This window comes from Zonotrichia leucophrys, chromosome 3 (assembly GCF_028769735.1).
Source record: "Zonotrichia leucophrys gambelii isolate GWCS_2022_RI chromosome 3, RI_Zleu_2.0, whole genome shotgun sequence".
Classification (NCBI taxonomy): Eukaryota; Metazoa; Chordata; class Aves; order Passeriformes; family Passerellidae; genus Zonotrichia; species Zonotrichia leucophrys.
In genome coordinates, this window is record NC_088172.1 from 64,528,115 (window position 1) to 64,547,539 (window position 19,425).

Genomic DNA, 19,425 nt, shown 5'->3' on the forward strand with positions numbered 1-19,425 from the left:
GATAGGAGATGTAGGTCTGAATCCCTTGAATTTGTAACTAAAAAAAAGCGTCAGTCACATTACATTACAGTTTTGGGAAGCTTGCTGATGCTTCTCCTCAGGTTTATTGTGAGCAAAGGATGATTGCTGCTGCTGCTGTCAACAGTAGGTGGGAGGATGTGGGGGTAGAGCGAGAGCGTACACTGCTGGTAGGTGGACCACAAGGCAGAACTAGAAAGGACTGACATCTTTATATTTAGGTTCTGACTAATTCTAGGAATGCCAGAATATTCTCTCTTCAGTCATAAGATTTCCCATTCTCCCATTTTCCTACTTGCATTTTTTTAGTAACCATTTAAATCTACTACCCCAGCTTTTTTCCACATTGATTTCCTCAGACCAGATCCCAACATCATCCTCCAGCAACCATCTCCTCTCCTCTTTAATATATTCTACTGAATTCTTGCTGCCTTGCCCAGAGCTGGCTTGGAAAATCTGTGCTTTTTCTCTTTTCTCAATTTCTAGTTCTTGAAATCTTCTGTACCTCATTGCTATTCCCACAGCCAAGCTTCACTAATTCTATTCTTACTCCCTGCTGTTCCTCCCTGCTACATTAAAAGCTAACACTGAGGACACCAACTGGAATTCAGGAGCCAAAAGTTCTACATTCTGTCTCTCTTTGTGTAGATCAGCTTTACATGCAGAACTGAATGTCTTTTTCCTTCTGGCTCCAGGTGATGCAAATATCACCAGGACAGATTATAAACTAAACAGCAGCTACTGCTAGATGTGGAGAGCTGAGCTAGCCTGAGAGACGTGTGGGGCTGGTAGACCCTTGTTGAATTCTCTATCAGTCTGCTGGCTCATCCTCCCATCTCTTCTTTGCATCATTTATAAGATGCAAAGGACCTGTGTCTCAAAATTTCTTTTTTTTTGTCTGATGGATGGGTAGACAGAGCCAAACCAAGACCAGCAATGTAGTTCCTGCTTTGTGCAGAGCCAGTATCTGATCTTTGATATAAACAGAAGTTCTGTCAGAGAATCAGTGAAAGCAGCACTGGGCCCTCACATGCAGCTCAACATGAACAACTCAAACCTTGCAGCAACAGAGAAGGTGTGAAAGAGGTACACACAAACATGCACATCTTACTTACTTGCTGTATTTATCATCATATTTGCAGATATAGCTAAGGTGAGCAGCAAAGGCTTCAACTGCCAGTGGACATGGAATTTCTCCGCTTTTTCTCTTAATTATAACTCCTGCATTGATTAGAAACATAACAGTTTTAAATTGACATCATAATTCTAGCTACTGAAAAATATGTTTTCTATCTGGCTTATAAAATAAACATTATTGACAGTTTTCCCCCTAAAGCTGGAAAATTATCTGTAACAGAGATGCTAATTTGATTTCTTGTCCCACAGGTAGTACATTGAACAAGTGGAAGTGGAAGAAGAGGGATCATTTTTCAGTTGGAAATGAAAAGGTGTTAGACACAAACATCTTTAGCATATATTCAAAGGAACTCACACATTCCTGTAGTCCCACAGCAGCCCCCTATAGACAGTATTAGTCTCCTTTCCTGGGTCACAAGAAGTTGTGGTCACCTCTAGAGCAGTAACTTGCTGTTACATGCTTTGAATTCTGGAGGTCCCAAATTAGTCCCTTGAAATTAAATCCTTTGCTTATCTCCACCCATGGGGGCCAACAGGGGACCTTCTCTTCACTGGGTGCCAATTGACACAGAGAAGAAAATTCAGTAAGAAGGAGCCAACTGGCTGAACTCAGGGAAGAGAGAAGTGAGGCTGGCGGGTGATTGTGGTCTCATCCCAGCTGTGGGGAGCCAGAGCTCAGAAGTACCCATGGGTTGCTCACTGGAGCTGAGCACACATTTCTCTGCCTGCAAGTGCTGCTTCCTGTCCTGCCTGCACAGCTGGCTTGGTAATTCAGCTCATCATAGGGGATGGCCATCCTGCCTACTCCAGAAATCTGTGGAAAGTCAACAGGCATCACCCTGCAGCCTTCTACCAACCACTTTTTGCACAGGCAGGTGCTAGAGCAGGTTACTCCAGAAATCGAGTCTATCTTTGACCTGGCCTTATCCAATCCTCCTGCAATATTTGTGAGTCCAATGTCTTCCTAGGAAACTCCCCTAACTCTTTTCTGGTGTATTGCTCCTGGAGAAAGCTCCCTGTAGGAAGGAAGGGTGGGTAAAACAAACTTGGAGCATAGGAGTCTGTTCCCTAACTTTTGATGTTATGCCCCCACAGGTTTCAGTCGTGGGCTCTCCAGGGTATGGAGCACCACTTACTCCATGGCTATGGCACACTGCTCAGTGAGGCTCCCTTCTTTCAGGTACAGCTCTTATTTTGTCCAGGTCTAGAGAAGCACAGGCTTGGTTGCATTCTTTCTCAGCATCATTTCAGGACAGGTACAATCCTTGGCTTTCTCATTTCTCAATCTTTCCAGACAATTTCTTCACCTTCCTTCTGCCAACTCTTTTCCAATCAGCCCTTAAATGCTACTCACGTTTTGATTACAGACTTCACCATTTCATTCCTCCAGCTGGAAGTCTCATTCCATCCATTATCTCTGTCAAGCCCCCTGTGCTGTCCTAGCTGGCAGACTCTATTTTGGAGCTAGTATGCGACATACTAAATGTCATGTTACAGCTGAGCCATGCAGAAATTTATTTGGGGTGTTTAAAGTCTGATTTTTCAAGAGTCCAAAATTATATTACCTCTGAATTGCTCAATACACTCTCCTTTCACCTCTGCCTCCTCAAGCTGGGTGTAAATGTAGCCCAAGGAGTGGGGGGGAAAAACCAATCAAACAAAAAAATTTTTTCATTACATTCATGTAAGTATTATAGTGTGGTTTTGATTTTTTTAATGAGTCCTACACATATCTGGCCAGCATGAGGTAAAAAGAACTGATACACCACCAGCCTGCTGCATTAGTGCTGCAAAATCACTTGCCATCTCATCAGGGCAAGTCAGGGAAGGGTAAGTATGTTCCCAGTACAAGTGTTTAAAAAAAAATATCACCTTCTTTCTCCTCTTGCTCTCTCCTCTTTCTTCCCCTTCTCTTCCTTTGGAGAATTTGTATTTCCTTTGCAATTTGCTTTGTATTCATAATCTTTAAAGGAATGCATTGCAGTGGCAGAACCATATACTCCCTATCACTTTCTATTATATTCCCCATAACATTCCCCTGTTTTAAGAATATAAATAGCTGAATAGGCATACTATTTTTAGCCTTTCCTAGGCTTGTTTCACAGCCATAGCCCACCTTCCCAGGGAAGACAACTGCCAGAGCTGGGTCATTCCTAGCTGCAGGTCTCTGTGGCACGTGGTCCCGAGCTGACTCATCGGCACATCCGATGGATGAGCCATTTCCCCTCCTGGTCCTCCCCCAGCACTGCTGTGTTCCCATCCCTGGCAGCATTCCAGGGAACACACCACCTGCACTGCAGCCACAGCCTGCCTTTGCTTCCATGCTGGAAAGGGTGCTGACTGCCAGCCTCCATCCTGTCACCATAGAAAGGCATCACCTTTTGGGTTTGGTGTTCTTTTTTGTTTTTAATTTAAAATTTTAAGCTGTATCCTTGTGAAGAAAAGCTTGAGAAATACTACCTCAAATGAAACAAGCCAAAAAACAAAGGTTTACATATGTTTGTTTCCTGAAAACACGGATCCTAAGCCTATCTAGAATCATGCATTTTTGAAAATGGGAGTCCCACTAATACCAGCACTTGCACCCATCTTGTCAAACCCTGAGATTTCATAACAGTATAGAAGAAGGGGCATTGCATGATCCAAGTGCTATCTGGATTTTTATCTTTGATTTCTTACAGCTCTTTATCAGAATTGCCAACATTCAGCATTGTACAAGGTCTCATGATTGAGGTCTTCCCAATGGGGTCCTCCAGCCCCATCCCCAATCTCACCATACTTGGACACAACCTCCTAGTCTCACAAAGGAGACATGGAAAAGGTAAATTGAAACTCTAAGCTTATCCATTCTGAAACATGCTTTTTAACACCATACTTCTTTCCCCAGATTTTCCAATTCTGGGCCAATCTCACAAGCTGATTTTTTCAGGAAACTGGACTGTCACCAGTCACCTGTCAATCCAGCTTCTCCTGGAGTAAGAACCACACAGAGAGTCAACTGCTTCATATAATTGTGATTGCTCCACAACATCTCCCATCTTCTCACAAGTCACTTTTGAGATGCTAACATGCCATCTACAGCTCTTTATTCCTTGCACATGTAGCCCAAGCTCTGTTTTCTATGCTTAGTTATTGACTGTTTAGCTTTTAAGTAGAGCTAGTTGGTGAAGAGCAGCTGTGGAAGTTCTTCTCAGAAAGAAGCTACTTAAAAAGATCTTGGGTTCAACAGTTTTTTGCTGAAAATGTAATTCTGGGCATCCTACTGGGCAGCAAGTGAGGTCGCTGCCTGCTCCATCCTGCTACATATGGAAGGTAGAAAAGATTGCAATTATCTCTAGAACACAATAATGGAGATGCTGAGGAAGTGGGCATCAGATCTAGAGTGAAAAACCAAAATGCAGCCTTGTCCCACAGGTGGGGAGATTTCAAGCAGGACACAGATGACCTGCTTTAGAATATGTTAACTCTTTAATCTCTGGGGGTCCCTATCTCTTTTGAATTCTCACGTCTTCTGTAATACAAGCCCAAGGAAAAATTAAATTTTAAGAGCAATTAAAAATCTGACTGGATTTTGTTCTAGGAAGAAACTACATACTTGATAGCAGAGTAAGCAGGATATGTTTGCAAGACCAAAGGAATTAGAGCCATCCTTGAGTATCTGAGATGATATATTATGACATGCTGGTTTAAAACATCCATTATAAATAACCTGCTTCATCTAAGAATAGTATTCATAGATCTGCTCTGACAAGTGTACTGCCCTCCTGGTGCCTCTGGTTTGGGTGGGATTTGCACTCCAAGTACAGGCAAGATTTACCTTCTTGACTTTTTTTTAAATTGCAATAAATAGTTAATTATTAGCCATGTCCACCTCTTTCCTAAGTGTTCTGTTCACCATCTCTTGCCTACTGTTTGTAAGGTTTTCTCTTCATGGCCTCCTCCAGCCCACGCACATTTATACTCAGCCAAGTGCAAATGCACTGTGCATCACCAGACAATCCCACTGGCACCAGTCTCTGTTCAACTGCCCCACGTGGCTTTTAACCCTGCTTAACTACCTCCTCTCCCATGTAACATGGGCTGAGCATATTTGTGCTACAGGCTGCCTCAAGCAACACAGATTTCTCCTCCTCCTCCTCTATATATGCATACTGGTAGTCCAGCTTCTCTTTGAGTTGGTTTAAACTCTCTTTGCTGCACTGACTTTAGTGATGCCAAATCAGAGGCAAGCAATCTGGTCTCTTGCCTTCCCACCGAGCTTCCATCTGTTCCCATGTCCCTGCTAGAGACTCTTTGCCCAGCATCACACTTTAAAAAGCCAGGCTCTGTTTTCTGCTCTGATTCACAGTGAACTATGTCAACTGTCCCAGACAGAATTTGGTGAGCAATGAGTTGGGAAAGCCTTGTCCATCACACACAAAGGTTGTAATCATAAATACCTCAAACATCACCAACAATCCCATTTATGCCAAAAAAGACCCAAGGTCAATCACAAGCACAACAGCTCACACCTCCATGTCCTGCTTTTAAAGGATATTGCCAGCACAGTCTGATTTTGCTCCTCTTTTTAACAGGGCAATTAACACTGATGTTTACAAACAGAGTATTTTCCTAATATTTATGAATTATAATCAAATGCTCCATGCTAGTCTATAAAAAACAAGGAGTAGTTTGTAGCAGTAAGTCTTGTCCAGTTAGTGCTGCCGAATGATCTAAATCCAGCAAAAACCACCAGGAAAACAGCAGAAATCTTGATGGTGAAAGCCACTCATGGGGAGCTACATTACTCCAGAGACTGGCTTGAGCAGGGTGTTCAAGTGTCATACTTCTTTCTCATAAATATTTCCAGCATTTGTGCTCAGACATCAGTCCATCTGAATCACCAAGTCCTCACTCTGCTGAGATGCCCAGCACAATTCCTCAGGATCAGCTCATTGCTTTGCTTAGGCAAAGAGCCTTCTGGCAAAGCACTGAACAACACACTAAGTCAGCTTTTTCAGCTTACCATATAGTAATTCCAGGCCTTAGCTTTGCTTCTGCAAATACATGTGAGAGTTGCTTGGGATTCAGAAAATTAGTGCAGAAGATGCCTTTGAATTGGTGGCTTTGTATTTAAATGTTTATGTTATACTCTTTTGTCTCTGGCAGTTATTCATAAATTTGAATTATAAAAATTCTAAGAAAGTGAAAAAACATTCTCATTGAAAAACTCATTTCAGTAAGTTTCAGTCATTGCATTTTACCGAAGTTTTCAAATGTTCTTAAAACCATCTTATACTTTCAAAAAGGAAAATATTTCAGTAGTAAGAAGCTCTCTGTAATTATTCAAACTATCCAAATTATCTGTTTCGGTTTCTTTTCATCAACTGCCAAAATCAGTTTAACATACAGCAGGAAACCTTAATCATATCTACTTCTGCCAAAAAAGATACTTGTTTGTGATTAAGTTTTTACTAGATAAGAAAAATTAATTGTAGGATCTGCTTGGAGTTCAAAGTACATCATGACATTTATTAATTTTTCTCTTGTAGCAATCCTACAAGATGCTTTGCAAATGGAACTAATATTGTCTTATGCAGTAATCATCTTCCTTTCTCTGACCATCAGCAAAGATATAATCTTAAAACCTGAAAGGAAAGTGCCTCTACCAGCTCAGGCAAGGATGCTGCATTAGCAGTAGGCTTTTTAACCTTTGTATGGGAAAGAAAGAACAGCTGTATGAAGATACAAAAGGGAAGCAATCACTACAGCTACTGTTTATCTAGGATGTATGATCAGTTACAATCAAGCTCTTTGTTCAGGGTTATTATCAATCTCAGTGACTTCCTTTGGCTTGTGACATAAAGCATATGCACTTTTGAGATGAGAAGAGGAATATTGCTTACCTTGTTGAACTGGGGAATAGGCGTTGGTCAGAAAACGAAAGTGCCCTTTATTGTACCAGCAAATCAATGACATGTTTCCCTTCATTCTTATTCTGTACTGTCCTCTGGACTGTGGAGTTGCAGAATTGTTCAGCATGGATGGAGGTAGGCCTGTGCAGTCACTCTTCCTGGTGCTCAGCAACCCACAGCAGTAAATCTCTGCATGTGAACAAACACATTCCCTATTAGTAAAGCCATTGCATGGACTTAGAGAGCAAAACCAGCAGAGCAAGCCTGAAAGATCTCTTAAAGAACTTCCCCTACAACCTTCTAGTCCAACATATATGTCAGCCAATTGGTTTTCTTCTGTAATACCAAAGATTTGTGTCCTACAGACAAGTGCAGAAAGCCTGATCTCCTATGATGCTTTTAGTCACAATAATCTACTGCTTCACTGTGCTGCCACGATCTTGATTTTTAGCTCGATACTCCTCGCACCTGCATCATCTGCTTTGCTAAGGAAATCCTGCTTAAGCAGCTGGAAACCACAGAAACCAATGGTTGATTTAAAAAAATGCATATGCCAGAAGGATGGAGAAGATGGAAATTTCAGTGAAAACTGATTTTAGGGCACTAAAGCAAGAGCTGATCTTGTCCTGCAAAGACACCAGAGGCTCTTGTAGGAGACACAGTCTGTTGTCTCAGCTTCCTGGCTTTTTCATATGTGAGAGGCAATGAATAAAATCTAACACAACAAAATGCATCTCAATGCAGCCAGGCGGGCACAAACAAGGTTTGAAAACAACATTAATAACAATGCTTGAATTTTTCATTAGGCTGTGAAATAGTAACAGCCTGTTTCTGTTAGTCCAAGAGAAGCAGATCTTCTTCATCAAATTGCTCCCTGACTCAAAGAAATCTTGGATGGAAATTTCCATGGTCTCCTCAGCTTTGTGTTAACCCATTTGAGTAGAAAAAAGCAGTGGGCATGGAAGCAGGTGACATCTGTGCACATCTTGTGGTGGTTTAAAGCTCATCTGTCAGCTAAGTCTGCTTGATCAAATTTTTCATCCTGCTGAATTTTGCATTATATCCTTACAGTGAAAATACAAAGTCAGAATGCCATGTCTGGCTTCCCCTAAATATGTTACCTCTGTTCTTATGTTTCCATAAACATGTTACCTCTGCTCCTGGATTTCCATTTATGTGGCTCTTCTGCCTCTGTCTTTCTGGGAGCACCTAAGCTCTTGAGTGCAGGTGCAGCCTTTGTCCTCACCTATAGTGATTGGCATGCTGAACATGCCCTCAACAGCTCACAGACACTACAGGAATACTAATAAATTAATTGCATCTACTCATGCATTGGTCCAGTTGCTGAGGGCAGATCTACAAAGAGCTACAGCTCTTCCATCAGAAATTTAAGGCACTCATAAGAAAAGGTCAACTAACACAGCAATGGGAAAACTTCATTCTCAAGGGAGAAACCTGCACTCCATCAGTTATTTCTAATGAATTAATCAGTCCCTGGAAATCTGTAAGTTCCTTCCATAAAAGAAAATGAGAAAAGCCTGATGACAACAGGCTTACAATCATTATAAAGGGAACCGCACCTCCAGTGGAAAGCTGAATTTTTATTTTTCTTTATAAAAATTTCTTCTGTTGCTAAGAGGTACCCAAACAGTATAGTCATGTACCTGCAGACTATGCCATTAACATAGCAAACATTTATAAAGCTTTATTCTAGACAATAAGATCTTCCTGCTTTGATAACAAACAAACCTGCAAAGAATTTCCTTAGCTGCCCAGAGTTTATTATTCATTGAAATGTGATACTTTTTCCAGGAGGCTGCAATGGAATAAAACCAAGGTAGTAAGTACATTATTGTGCTAAAGCTTCAAAATAGCAACAGCCATCTTTGAGATCCCATAATAATTAGTTGTAGCTTTTCCTTGTATTGTAGCAATAAGCCTGCAGGAAACTTCCAGCAGGTGTTCCACTCCTCTTGTAGAATAATGGGAAGCGTTTTCTCTCTAAGGAACACATCGTGTAGCCTTCCTGCTGTACAGCCCAGAAAAGTGCAGCACTTCTGCAGATTTACTAGCATCTCTCATCATGGATGAAACCCTTAATCTACTGTAGAGGTTTTTAAAATCACCCAGTTACTATAGCAATAGAAGCAATAAAAATTACACCCATCTGGCTCAATGAAGTTTTTGTCTGTAATTAAATCAGAATCACAACAGGTGTTTTCTGCACACACAAGAGTCAGTGGAAACAGTTTGTTCTCTGGTCTTCTTAAACTGTAGGTGCAATATAAATGAATACACCTAAGGTAGTTTAGCAAAGAAGAGGAAGTGTGGTATAGTCACCCAAAACTCATTCCCAGAGTCTCCAGCCTCCAGAGAGCTTGTGCTGAAGCCTATTTCACCACATCTTCACTAGTACAGTTCACAAAGGCCATCAGGCTCAAGCTAATTCAGGCAAAAATACACATTCTGCAATCATTTATTCTGCATGCAACACTGGGTCAAGTCAGAGCTGGGAAACCAGGGTAGGACTGCTGTGGGGAGCAGAGGTGAATTTGTTTAAGTCTATGTGCTGGAGCTGCAGGATCCTGCAACCCTTGTGGGAATGCCATGGCCAACCAGGCTGGCAGTTCTTGCAGCTCTGCCAACACCAGCCCTTCTGCAGAACAGACACAGCTGCTCCTCCTGGTTCAGAACATGCAGAAGAGACTTTCAGGGATCATATGTTTAAGGGAAGCATGGAACACAGAGCTTAGGAGGTTTTGTCCTCTATAAAGGACAATTCTAATGCTTAGAGAGGGAACAAGGGATGTGACTATAAATGAATGCCACAGCAAATAGCAGTGACAGCTGCTCTGTCTGCTCACAGAACAGAGAATCTGGGGCATTTCAGAGCAGGTTTCCAGTTCTATTCAGAGGCCAGTGAAAGAAATTCTTTGTATGTCCCCTGAAAAAAAAAGGTCTATTCAGGGTTTTGATTTTGAAAAAGATCAAAGTGCTATCTTATTTTCTGAAGTTTTCTCAGTTCTTGGTATCTTCACGTAGGTCTTAGAATTATGTTCACTGACATCCCTTTATATTACAAGGCACACTATTGTCTCCTGTGGTACGGTGAAGGTGCTACACCACAGGCTCTCAATAAAGAGAGAGAATTATTGTCTTTAACAATAATACATGTGTGGGCTTGGAAAAGTGAATGATAGTTAAGATTTTACAAAAATTTTTTTATAGGATCACAGGATCCTATGGATGAAAGAATAGTTCAGGCTGAAAAACAACTCAGGAGGTCTCTAGTCCCACCCCCTGACAGAGACAGGTGAGCTCTGAGGCCAGACAGTGCCATTCAGGGCTTTATCTTGTCTGGGCTTGGAAACTTCCAAGGACAGAGACTGCACAACCTGTCTGGGCATCCTGCTTCACTGCCCTCAGGAAAAATCCTGCATCTAGTCTGATCATCTTTTTTTCAGCCTAAATCTGTTATTTTTTGTCCTTCCACAATGCAGCACTGTAAAGAGCCAGCTCCATTCTCATGATTGGGTAGCATAAGGCTGCTGCTGTTGCATCCCCCCAAAGCCTCTTGTCAACCTGAACAAGAACAGTTCCCTCTCCACAGCAGAGTATACTTGTACACAGAGTATTCTTGCACTGGAGGCATGTTGTCTAAAGCTGTAGGAGGCAATAATCACCTCCCTTGATCGACAGGCTACACTCCTGTTAACACAGCATGGGACAGTGCTGACCAGCTTGGCTGCCAGGGCATGCTACTGACTCAGGTTCAGCATGCTGCTTACCAAGACCCCAAGTCCTCTCCACCAAGAATTTTGAAAGGAACTAATAGAGTTTCAGTGGGTGACTTTCCAAATTTTCCAGAATTACCTTAAGCTGCCTTAAAATTTTCATGTTCCCAGAAAGTTTATAACTTCCAAGCATGAACTTATTTAAATATTTCCCTATTTCTCTGTTCATAGTCACAAAACCCCCAAACAAAATAAAGCAGTTATATCAAAACAGGACAAGCCCTGTGGCAGGGAGGAATGACGAGGAGGACTCCATCTTATCAGAAGGATAACTAATTACTTTATTATACTATATTATTCTACACTATATTACATTATATTACATTATATTACATTATATTACATTATATCTAAACTGAATCTGCCAAGCACTCCACTGCACTCCAACTGCACAGAATCTCCTGACTGTCAGCCAACAGTCCTGACAAACACACTCTTGGCCCTGACAGGCCAAGGAAACAAAACACCATCACTTTGGGTAAACAATCTCCATATTACATTCTACTTTTGCACAAACACAGCATAGAAAATAAGATAAGAATTGTTTTTCCTTTCTCAGAGGTTCAGAGAATGTGAAACCCAGAAATATTCTTAGGAAGAATTGTGCCATGCCTTTCTCTGTGAAGAGAAATGTGGCGACACAGTTAAGATCAATACCAATTTCTTTTTGGTTTTGGCTCTCAATGGGATCTTTCTACCACTGGTTCTGCTCTAGCCCAGAAATGGAATCTTCTTGTACAAAAAAAGTAAATTTATCAGTTTAAGAAAGGGTCTTGAACTGTCATGAGCACCTGAGCATAGATACTTTTCAACAGGCTCTTGTGATATTTTCTGGTCATCGTGTCGCTCTGTTCAGGTTTAGTTGAAGTCATACACCAAAAAGGAGTCACACACCAAAAAACCCCAACACAGACTTCATTGCTGAAGGAGACTCTGTGTAGATGAGGAGAGATCTCTCTGTCCAGTCCAGGCTTCTTTGCTTGCCTCTCCCCAAACGTGCTGCTAATGCAGCAGGATCCCAGCAGGTGCTGGCAGTACACAATCTGCTCTGCTGCAGAGTCAATAAACACCATCTCCTCCAAGGCTCTTACTGACTTCACCACAGCTTGACATCTCAAGCATCTCACCTCTCCCAATGTCTCACAGTCCTTCCAGCTCAACATTCCCTGGCAAAACCTCTTTGCTAGCCCCTAGCAGCTCATGGCAAATGCAGAAAATCCCACTGCCTTATTAAACAGAAACATTTTTCTCCCCATGATCTTCCTTATGCAGGAGTGCCATGCTACATTGCAAAGTCAATAAACCTGCTCTCTCGGTGTCCACCCCCTACCCACCTCATAGCTGCAGCCCTAGGAAGGTGATAGTGTGTACTAGATGTGAAATTTAATTTTGGAAGCAGCTGTCAGAGATGATAAAGTCTCATGAAGCTATATAACAAATCATGAACCAAAATGAAATCTCAGCGTTGCATTAGCATATTTGATCAGATAGTAAGTCAAAATTACATGTTTTTAAAAGACATTACTGAATTTGTTACCTGCTAGAAACCATTAATTTGAATGATCTGTGCAGTGTAAAGCCTATGAATAATTCAACTCTGTGAACAGTTTGAATTATCTGCAAGTAATAAACATTCAAATGGTTTAATAGCCATGTATCTTTTTCACCAGGGTTACTGACCAAATGGATCATGCCAGATCATCTTTATCCTTCTCTAGCTGAGCATAGAGGATGAACTCAGTCAAGCTGTCTTTACATTTAAACCTTAACATTTCATCTCAGGTACAAAGAGTATGTGTGTTAACTTCTGCATTTTTTTAAACTCACATTTTGCATCATTGTTTTGGTAGTCTTAAAAATGTAATGCTTATAATCAGCTGAGAAACGCCATCTAACAAAGACAGGTCTCTGCTCAGAGGAAAAACTCCAGTGCACTATAAATATGCTTTACTCCATTCCCATTTGGCTGTTCACAGCATTTGGGAAACCATGGCTCTTTTATGAGGTATGCAGATATTCCACTGTAGCCAGTGAGCTTCCAGCTTGCCTGAATTAATGTAGGAGCTAAATTCTGCATGGAGCTCAACAGATGCAGCCCTCAGTGCCAGCACAGTCTGTAGTGCTAAACTACAGCACTGGTGCAGCTCACTGATGTTCTCATTTTAAATGAGAATTACCATATTGTCTCAATTCCCAGACTCTCCCCCTGCTTTGGGCCATGTTTCATTAATGTAATGGTTGGTGTGGGTTTAATTTTCTGCAATGACAAAAATGCCCAACTTGGACAGCAGTGGTGTGTCAGCAAACAGCCTCGTAGCTGTGATGCATGATGGCAGCCTCCGGCCTCATTGCTGGGAAGGATCTCTTCCATGCACCACATCACTCTGAAAGGCTGTGCTGGCTGAAGAACAAGACCAGAGTGATATGAAATCACTTAGAACTGACTGGCAAGAGTGCAGGATCCTGTTATTGCAGGGGAGTCACAAGTCCTCAGCTTCAGGAAAGTGGCTTTTCCATTCTCAGAGTGAGGGGGCATTTGACAGAAAGAATAACCTGGGATTGTTCTTTGCAGTGGCAAGAGACTTGCTTGGGAGAGCTCTATCAATGGACATTCCACTGAGAAGTGTGTTTTTGCTAATGGAGAGTTTTATTATGCTTTCAAAACTAAAATCTGTCCTATCAAGGTATGTTGATACTAGCAAAAATCCCCCAAAACAGAAAAAAATCAAACTTTTCTAGAGCTTTTGCAAAGGCATGAAATCCTCTAGAGAAAACACATCTTTAACAGACATTAAACCAAAAAAGACTTCTAAGGCACATCTCATTCATCCCATCCTTCATCTCTGACAACAGGAACAGAGAAATTACGAGCAGATAGGAAATTCCTTGAAAAGCCTCCCAAGTCACATAACAGATTTTACCTCACATTTCTAAGTCAAAGAACAAAAGCAAGCACTTTAAATAACCTTATTAAAATTGTTTTTACATCCTCATTTTGAAGATTTAAAAAGGTAGATTTAAAAAGTAACTTAGGAAGTCTTCTGCATAGTACCTTCTCATGAATGAGAAGTTTTCTTAGACATGAACAACTTATCTATACAAGGAATTGAAATGTCAGTGAAGACTTTTGGAATTTTTTTTTTTATTCAGTGGCACGAGGCCCCTAGGTCTGTTGCCATTAAAACCCAATGAGTCACCCAATACACACCTTGCTTCTCAAATTCTTCAAAGAGATTCAGGCTGGTAATGCTTGGGCCTGTGAAGATGATGTAGTTCTTCCCAGAGGCGTTCTGACACAGGCTTTTGGCCACCATGCTGTGAAGCTGTGGTTTGTTCTTCAAAGCATCCAACCCATCAGCACCACTCCCTTCTTTGAGATGGACATAAATCTTAAATGAGAAATGGTAAGAAAAGTGAGAAGGTTATAAGGAATCTAGAGGGATTAGATGCAATTCCCAACACACCTGAACAGCTCAACTTGAGACAAGCTGAGAAGGCAGCAGACACTTGTTATAAAGGCTAATTAAAGTCCCTCTCAAGGGCTTGTTGCTTTTAAATCGGTTCTGGTAAGCTGGCACAGCTACTGATAAATATGGCACACTTCACCTCAGTTCTGAGGCTCTGTTCACTGTTGTGCAGTTTGAAGATTGTTTGCTTGGCAGGAATAGACTCCAGTCATAGCTGGGATTACATGTTATACTGAATCTGCACAGGCTCCATTGCTGCCAGCAAAAGGAGAGCATGGGAACTTCAGTTTCAAGAAAAGCCAGTGTAAGATGACCAGAAAGAAATGGCCCATTACCTTCACTGCATTAACATTCAGATTTATTTCCCATTTGCAGTAACCATCAGGTTGTGACACAAGTGTGTGTGCACCTCCATAAATGAGCAAAATGCACACCCAACCAGCCAGAACACCTTCATCAAACTCCTTGGGCACAGTACTAACACTCAGATCCTTTACGTAGATCCTACAAACAACCCACCAAAACAGTTTGAACCATGCAGAGGGAGAAAGTGTGTAACCCTTTGTTTGTACACAAGCCTTCTATTTTATTTCATTGACAGTATTTAAGCTTTCTATTTTATTTCATTGACAGTATTTTAGAAGCATAACCTTCACCTTTTATTAAGTTCAACACTTAATAAAGCCAACTAGACATCCAACTTTCATCTTGCTCTAAGAACTAGCAGAAATAACCAGCTGGAAAGCGAAATAAGAGGAAGCAAACACTGTACTCTGTTACTCAAATACTACTGTAGTATTGTGGAACTTGCAAATATTTAAATAAATAAACAAATGCAAATTCAGAAAAACTTGCCCAGGCCTGCCTTCATGACTTTGGCTCTGAAATACTCAAATCTTTTATGAATTACAGAAAATTTTACCTGTCAAAGAAAAAACTGAAACTTGTTCAGTATTCAGGGGCAGGGAAAAGTAATTTTGCCTTGGTTTTTGGAGTGATATATCCACAACAACTTCGTTAAATTTGTTTGAGAATTCAACCATGCAAAACATGCATCATTACTTTTCTGTATAGATTATTTCTCTTACCAACAGACACTGTTAAAAATGAAAATTCATAGCAATCCTCAGAGAACAAAAATGCTCATGTTTGCACTAGTGCTTCCAGTAATTTGTACCTCAATGATCTTAGAGAAGAACAAAATTCAATTAAACAGCATCTCTCCTTTTAGATGGTGCATCTCCCAGCACTAGTATTCTGCATAATATTCCCTAGCAATTCATGCACCATGGAATAGAACTCAACAGAATGTGTTACATATGAAATTTCTGGGAAATTAGACATAATTCGTATTTTGAAGGAACTGACATGCTGAAAACAAAGTTGGTGCAAGGACAAATGCACACTAATTCCAAAAACTAGAGTGTATATTAACAGAAGGTCTTAAATACACCATTTATGCTAAAAAAATTATAAAATTAAAACCCCTTTTATTGATAGAAACAGCTCTCAGATGAGAACAAAGACAGCAATTTTTGCAGACTCCCTGATTCTGCTCCACTAATTTTGGATGGCTGTCAAATTAGTGCTTTCTCCAGTTCTAAGACTGAGGACTAGCTAATTATGATAAGTCATTTAGGTTATTAATCAGGGCTCCACAGAGCCAGTGGAATGCATTCAAAGAACAGACTGTTCCAAATTTACAGCAAAGGTATTTAGTGATTATTGGCAACAAAACTAAGATTAGGTTACTCGTATGTCAGCACAGAGACCACACATCAAACACTCAAAATCTACAGACAGGGCAGTGGAGACAGAAGATGCAGACAGATTAGTTTTGACCCTGCATTAGCAGATAAGCTGAAAATAAAGCAGGAAGTCTCTCTAAGTCTATAAAAGTGTCTTACCTTACCTTCCCATACCCAGTAAATCTTAGAGTCTCTCTTGCTCCATGCTTGCTCCATGTTCCTTGTAGAGTGCTGCCTCTCCAAGGGACAGTCCTCTGGCACTGCTGCTGTGCCAGCTGGTCCCTTGCTGTGGGCTGGTTTGTGTCTGCAAGCAGCTCCTTCAAAGAGCCTGCCTACCATGCAACTGGCCACTGAGGTACCCCTACTTTCATATGAAGATGCTACATACTTCACAGGTTTTGTTAGCACAATTCTCTCTGCATCTGGCTGTGAATCTCAACCCCTTGCTCTGTTCTCCTTCCCAGTGCACATTATTCCAATGTCCATACCCACTGCTGAACCTTTCTTCCTCCTCCAATGTTAAATATATTTTCCCCTTGGGCAGTTCCTTACCTATCCAAAACCAGCCTTTTTTCTTGGCACAGTATTTTGTGTTTTGGAGAAGCATCATTCAAAGCTTTATCATGCTCAGCTTTATTGGGATGATGGGTGAGAGCAGCAGTGTTGGAAAGCATAAAGGCTGCTGTGAAACACTGGCTGTGTACAGATAACTGGCAAAGGGATTGCTTCAAATATCTTTGCAATGCCTAGGATCCCATATGGCCTTTATTTTCCCTCATCCAACTTATTTCATTCTACCTCAATCCATTAGGATCCTACCAACTGAAGCTCACAGCACTTCTGCCTTTCTGTAATGCAGTAAAAGTGTTATTTAGTAGTCAGGAATTTGCATAAAAAGCACCAATTTCCAGAAATTGACTGCTAGACCTTCATAGGCACAGTCAGACACTGCTCCCCCAAAATGCTTGTTAGACCATTCACTACACCTTCTGGTTTGTCCTGGGACATTAGAATTTTGTGTTCTTTCCATGTGCACCAACAGCAAGATATCATCAGAAGTACAGGCTCAACAAGTGTTGCTGGATAACAGCAACAGATGGGAGCTGCTGGCAGCAAACATCCTCTACTTCTGTGCAGGACAGCCCAAGCAGCACTTCTGGAATACCTGCAGAAATCTCTTTCTGTCTGTCTTTTCTAATGGCTCCTGATACATTTGATCTACAGCAGCAATTGGGAAAGACTGTATGGAAGTGACATCATCTGTCTTAGGAGGTGACCATGGGCTGAAGATATTTAATATGCAGCACTTCTTCTATTCATTCCTCAATTATTTGTTGAATATTTGTCAAGTATCTATTGTTTATCAGAACAGTGACACTCTCAATTGTGCCTTCTCTCGATCTGTGGCTGCCCTACTGCACCAGATACTTTCCAGTATGTTTTCATTACCTTCTTCTGGAAAATCCATAAGGTCTCACAGAAACTGAGTAAAAAACTGAACACTTAGGAGCAAAAGCTACATCTTGACTGCACATTTAAGAGAATATGCCCTAGAAACTGAAATATTGGTGATTTTGCTCATATTTAAAGCTCAGATGGCGTATTGAAAGCACTTGAGAATAGCACATCCCAAATACTCCACCTTCATACATAATTGAAGCACCCCAGGGTACAATTCTCAAATGAAATAGATGACATTTGGAAGCAAAAAAAGGGCAGAGATAGTAATAAACAGAAGGAAGATTTTGAAAGATACTTTGTGCAAAAACATTTCACAAAGGGCAGATCCTAAACAACCACAAAACAGAAGTCATGTTTTTAGATAACAGTTATAAAAGCAAGATAAAAAAGTAAAGTAGTCATGACTTTTCGATCCTTGATAGCTATTGAAAAAATAACTTTCTTTTTTCTACAGGCTTCACAGCCCACCCACAACTGTGCATTCCTAGCACTACTTTCTAGATCCCACCTCAGTCAGTCTTCCCCTCTCATCCTAAACCTCACCTTTAACTGTTGCCATTGCCAACACTGCTGGGAGATTCTCCTCTCCAGTTCCATCCCAAATCTGCTGCAGTTCATACCCTCTGCTTCTTTAATGATCGCTTCCCAGACATCTCTTGTCTAGCAGATATTGGCACCAGTGGTGGTGGCTCTTACTGAGCCCAGATTTTTTCATTTGTTCTAGCCTCTCTTCCTGCTACTCTAAAGGCTATTTTCTAAAGGGTATGCAAAAACATACCATTTTCCCAACCTGTTCCCAGCTAGTTCCTGGTGTTCCTAATAAAGCTCTTTACTTGATCCCTTTCTTTTCCCCCTCTCCATTCTATTTAGAATTATTTCAATCTGCATTAATACTCATGGATGCAGCTAATATCTTTGTGCTGTGGAGTGACAAGCATCTGTTCTGCTTGCACATATTCTTCAAAGTTTCTAAAAACAACTTTGTGAGACTGGCAAAAAGTTGCTGGTACAGTTGACAATGCAAGTTCAATGTGGCTTAGAGTTCTTTGCTTTCCTTTCCTTGATTTCTTCGTCACTGAGGGCACAACAACATGTTACCTGCATGGCAGATTGACAACCCATGGGTCAACAACTCATGGATCAACAAATGCAGATTCTTCTCTGTATCCTCTCCCAGGCAGCCACATCTAGATCAGGGAGATTCATTTTCTCTAACAGCTCCATGTAAATAATTTCCAATTCTTTCAAATATCTAAGAACTGCCTGGCTTTACTCCCAATTACTGCAATCATCCTTCTTTGCTTTGGCCTTGCTGCAATGTATCTTGACATCCAGACACCACTTCAGCCCTCAGATGACTTGCCTAACCCTTTGCTTTAGCCATGCCAGCCTTCTACCACTTCCCTCTTCTCTGCAGCATCAAAAGGAAATGGGGCTGGAAAATGGAGACAAGCCTTTATGGTCTAGGCTTCCCCACTGATCTCCTCCTATACTATGTCAGTGTAGTGATTCCTGCTCACACTTGCCCTGTCAAGCCAAGCATCCAACAACCAATGTCACACAAGCCCACATTTGCCTCTTTCCATGCTGCCCTTCTCCTGCCTGGTTGGAATCATCACCATCTCAGCAGAGCTCTTTACTTTTGCTCTTCAAAGCCTTTCCTAGAAAGGATGCAATCCTCAAAATGCAATTGCTAATCAATGCATGGGTCCTCTTTCTTCTTAATGCTACTTTTCCAGGCTCCCTCTGTGTAACTGGCAGCCCAGCTCGAGTCCATGACTGAGGCTTCACTCTGGTGCCACACAATTGCACAACATTGGCTCAGTTTCTTCCATGAACATTACAGCTGAGCTGTGAGAAGGTGTGTAAGTGGGAAGATGTAGAAGTGATGCAAGGCAGGAGCAGT

General features: G+C 41.3%; 1 protein-coding gene across 1 annotated transcript in view; it reads right to left on the bottom strand.

The window, feature by feature from the left end:
• The window catches only part of PGBD5 (piggyBac transposable element derived 5), a 67,561-nt gene that overhangs the window by 8,207 nt on the left and 39,929 nt on the right, over window positions 1-19,425 (bottom strand). Inside the window, exons 4-6 of the mRNA XM_064708547.1 lie at window positions 14,052-14,232; window positions 7,041-7,238; window positions 1,134-1,239 (exon numbers count right to left, since the gene is read on the bottom strand). Of these exons, the coding sequence (XP_064564617.1) occupies window positions 1,134-1,239; window positions 7,041-7,238; window positions 14,052-14,232 (485 nt within the window). The remainder of the gene's footprint in view (window positions 1-1,133; window positions 1,240-7,040; window positions 7,239-14,051; window positions 14,233-19,425) is intronic.